This window comes from Dipodomys merriami, unplaced genomic scaffold (assembly GCF_024711535.1).
Source record: "Dipodomys merriami isolate MVZ:Mamm:240054 unplaced genomic scaffold, mDipMer1.0.p SCAF_129, whole genome shotgun sequence".
Classification (NCBI taxonomy): Eukaryota; Metazoa; Chordata; class Mammalia; order Rodentia; family Heteromyidae; genus Dipodomys; species Dipodomys merriami.
Window position 1 is genome coordinate 2,176,495 of NW_027202593.1, and position 4,421 is coordinate 2,180,915.

General features: G+C 52.1%; 1 protein-coding gene across 1 annotated transcript; it reads left to right on the forward strand.

The window, feature by feature from the left end:
• The first annotated feature begins 574 nt into the window (after positions 1-574).
• On the forward strand, positions 575-1,519 carry LOC138824448 (olfactory receptor 4D5-like). The gene has a single exon (XM_070018325.1). It carries the CDS (start codon positions 575-577, stop codon positions 1,517-1,519), a length of 945 nt encoding a protein of 314 aa, XP_069874426.1.
• The last annotated feature ends 2,902 nt before the right edge of the window (positions 1,520-4,421 follow it).

Sequence of the window (4,421 nt, forward strand, 5' to 3'; positions counted from 1 at the left end):
GTAGAGCACTAGCCTTGAGCTGAAGAGCTGAGGGACAGTGCCCAGGCCCAGAGAGAGTTCAGGCCCCATGACCGACCATAACTAAATAAGTAAATAAACAAAGTAAAACAAACTATAAGGACATTGTTTTCTATTTTGCTGTGGTATCCATGACTTTGCATCATTTTAAAGCTAAAACAAACAACAAGGAGAACACAAGTTCTGAGCTACCCCGGAAGTGGGATAGGATGCTGGGCAACTTGTGGTTTTGTTGTTTTATAAAGCAGATGATGATCAAGCACTGCAGGGAAAGTCTGCATCCACAGGGATGTGCAGGGATCCACCAGGGTCTTCTGTGTTTGCTTACACCAGGCACCGCGTCCTGTAGAGCCGGTGCCAGCCGGTGCCAGCCGGTGCCAGCCGCCTCCTGGTGAGGGAAGCAGCAGGTCCCTTGGGAGCGGAGGGTTGAAGAGAGGACGGCGCTGCTCCTGATGCGTCCTGGAAGTGTGCAGCGCTCTTGGCACACACGTCCCTCCGTCCATCCGTCCATCCATCTGTCCGTCCGTGTTCCTCGGCGGGGTCACCCACCAGGCAGATGAACCCAGCCAACCATTCTCGGGTGACGGCGTTCGTCCTCCTGGGGCTGTCTCGGGAGCGGGAGCCCCGGCTCCTCCTCTTCCTGGTCTTCTCAGCCGTGTACCTCGTGACGGTGGCTGGCAACCTCCTGATCGTGGCGGTGGTGGCCGCCCAGCCCCGCCTGCACACCACCATGTACTTCCTCCTGGGCAACCTTTCCTTCCTGGACTTCTGCTACTCCACCGTCACCGCTCCGAGGATGCTGGTGGACCTGCTCTCGCACAACCCCACCATCTCTCTGGGCGCCTGCCTGACCCAGCTCTTCTTCTTCCACTTCATCGGCGGCATCAAGATCTTCCTGCTCACGGTCATGGCGTATGACCGCTACGTGGCCATTTCCCAGCCTCTGCGCTACACCCTCCTGATGAACCAGACCGCCTGCGGGCTCCTGGTGGCGGGCTCCTGGCTGGGCGGCTTCGTCCATTCCATCGTCCAGGTGGGGCTCACTGTCCACCTGCCCTTCTGCGGTCCCGACCGGCTGGACAACTTTTACTGCGACGTGCCCCAGCTCATCAAGCTCGCCTGCAGCGACACTTTCGTCTTAGAGCTCCTGATGGTGTCCAACAACGGGCTGGTCACGCTGCTGTGTTTCCTGCTGCTGCTGGGGTCCTACACGGCGCTGCTGCTCATGCTGCGCGGCCGGGCGCGGGAGGCCCGCGGGAAGGCCCTGGCCACCTGCGCCTCGCACGTCGCCGTGGTGACGCTCATCTTCGTGCCCTGCATCTACATCTACGCCAGGCCTTTCCGGACATTCCCCATGGACAAGGCGGTCTCCGTGCTCTACACAGTGGTCACGCCCATGCTGAATCCCGCCATTTACACCCTGAGGAATAAGGACATGATCCTGGCCATGAAGAAGCTGTGGGGGAGGCAGGAGGGGCGCCTGGGTCACTCAGAACACTGAGCTCCAGACTGGAAGACGCAAAGCAAGGCTGCAGCGTGCAGACCTGTGTCAGAGGAGCTGCAGGGCGCAGAGTCCACGGGGCATGGCGGGGGGGCGGGGGGCGGGGGGTCCTGACCTCGCTTTGTGGACACAGAGTACACTTGAGAAGCTTGGAATGTGTGTGTGCGCGTGTGTGTGCATGAGCGTGCGTGTGCACATACATCAGTATTGGCACTTGAACTCGGGGCCTGGGCGCTGTCTTAGGCTGTCACTTGATTACTAGAGCCACAGTTCCACCTCCAGATTTTTTTTTTTTTTTTTTTTTTTTTGTCAGTTGTGAGGCTTCAAGAGCTAGCCCGCAAGCCCTAGCTTTACTTCTGGTTTTCTGGTGGTTAATTGGAGATAAGAGTCTCATGGACTTTTCCTGGCTGGCTTGGAATCAGGATCCTCAGATCTCAGCCTTCTGGAGGTTAGGATTATAGGTGTGAGCCACCTGGCTTCACTTCCAGTTTTTTGATGGCTATAATTGGAGAAAAGAGTCTCTTGTGCAAGCTGGCTTCGAACTGCAATCCTCACATCTCAGCTTCCCGAATAGCTCAGTTGTGATACTGAAGGAAGAAAAATGGTAGCATAAAAAATATGGTAGTATTTAAAGAGTGGTATTTAGTAGGAAGAAAAATTTAAAGTCAGGAGACAAGTCCAGACCTCTCCTTCCATAAACTTAGTTTAACAGCAAAAGGTGAATTATCTTTCCACTTTACCATGAGCTTGTAGAAGGCCATACATTTACCTTTATTCAACCATAGTGCAAAGAAAAGGTGACTTTTTAATTAATCAATTAATGAATGCCAATACCGGGGCTTGAACTCAGGCCGCTCCCTCTCCCTTAGCTTCTTCAGTCAAGGCTGGAGCTCTTCTACATGAGCCACACCTCCGTTTCTGTTTTTTTGCTGGCTAATTGAGACAAGAATCTCTGGGGTTTGTCTCTCCAAAAGCCTTGGGCCATGATCCTCAAATCTCAACATCCTGAGTAGCTGGCGAGAAGCTAGTGATATGTATGAGCCAATAGCAGCACCCCGCTGTGACTCATTTATTTATTTGGCAATGGATACTATTTTATTTGCCAGGATCACTTTGCTGGACAGTAGAGAAACTAGGGAAGACAAGTATACTGACTTCTATGCACACTTCCAACAGTCCCTTTACAGAACGAATGAATGACAGTTCTCCGGAGTCTGCCCTCGGCCCGCTGGCTTGGGCTGCGTTCCACACCCACCCCTGAACGAGAGGGTAATTCTGCCTCCCAGCCTCTGCTGGCCGCGGCTGCTGAAGTCTCTGGCTGGCACGGCTGGAGGGCTGGAGTCTCTGTTCGTAAGGGCCGAGTGATGCTCTCCCTCTGGCTTGATCTCCTGATTAGACACCTCCTCCTCCCCCAGCAGACGCGTTCTCCACCGGCTCACCACGCAGACTCAGCCACCTTGCCTGCACGCTGCACACCCCCCCCCCCTTGGCAGAATCCATCCTGCCATAGCTCCTCATGACCCCGCTTCTCTCTGGTGGCTGGACCTCACCCCTGGAGGGCACGTTCATTGGAGAAGCCTCAGCCTGGAGCAGGGAGGGGACTCTGGGCCGGCTCACCATCCATCGACCCCGCCTCCCAGCCTCCATTTCCTTCTATCACTTCCCTGTTTCTTTTGGTAAAATACTATTTTTTTTAAGGTGAAAATCTATGACCTAGTAAGTGACTCAGGCCTAGACCCTAATGTGTTAAGGTGACAATAAAGGGAAATAGAAAATCATTTTATTTTCTTCTTAGCCAATAGCCAACTGTTCTCCTCCTCCTCCTCCTCCTCCCCCTCCCTCTCCTCCTCCTCCCCCTCCCTCTCCTCCTCCCCCTCCCTCTCCTCCTCCTTCCCCTCCCTCTCCTCCTCCTCCCCCTCCCTCTCCTCCTCCTCCTCCTCCTTGCTTCCCCGTCTCCTTCCTCTTCCTTTCCCCCTTCTTTCTCCTTCTTCTCGTGAGGTCACTCTATGATCCAGGCTGGCTTTGAACTCAGCACTCTCCTGTCCTAAACTTCTCTCGTCTGTGCTGGGATTACTGGCATGGGACACCACAACTGTTCATGATTACCATCTTGATATAGACATTGAAAGACTAAGAAGACTCTACTCCTCCCCCAGTCCTCCTCTTTTTCTGTTTCTCCCTCTCCCTCTCCCTCAACTTCATGGTGAAACTTTTGCAGTAAGAAGGTTAATGGCCAAGTGGTTTCAGGAGATGATTTGAAATGCTTGGGTTTCTTATTTATAAAAGGTTTCCCTGTGAATGACTAGATGGTTCTTACACACCACACAGTCAATATACTGCATAGCAGGGCAGAGGTTCTGGGAAGGCCCACAGAGATGACTTGGAAATCTCAGGATTTTGCTCAGGATTCACGCAGATGTGAGGCGAGAGTTACACAGCCTGGCTTACAATAAAACTCAGGAAGCTGAAGAAACGAAGGAGACATCATCAGAAACAACACACTTCTAGGGCTTCTGGCCAGATGGTAGTGTGTTTGACTATCAAGGGAAAAGTCCAGGGCCATGTGATTTAATGGTGCAGAAAGACTGGTAGAACAGGGGCCAACAGAGAGGTGCAGATTTCTTATCCTTCCAATAAAATTGCTTACCCTTTTATTCTGAAGTAAATCAGTGTAATTCAACTGACCCAATGTAAAGGACAAAGGCTAACATTGAAGCCAGTAAAGTGATATGGAAATAAGGCATTTAGATACACCAATTGGCATATGTGACTTAAAAGCCCACTAAATCCAGAGTGTCTTTTGGTCTTCAAATGGCTTTTCTAACACATGGAAAAAATGTTTGGTCTTTCCTGTACTACAGCAGAGCCTGCCTCTTACACCTCAGCTATATATACTTAACAT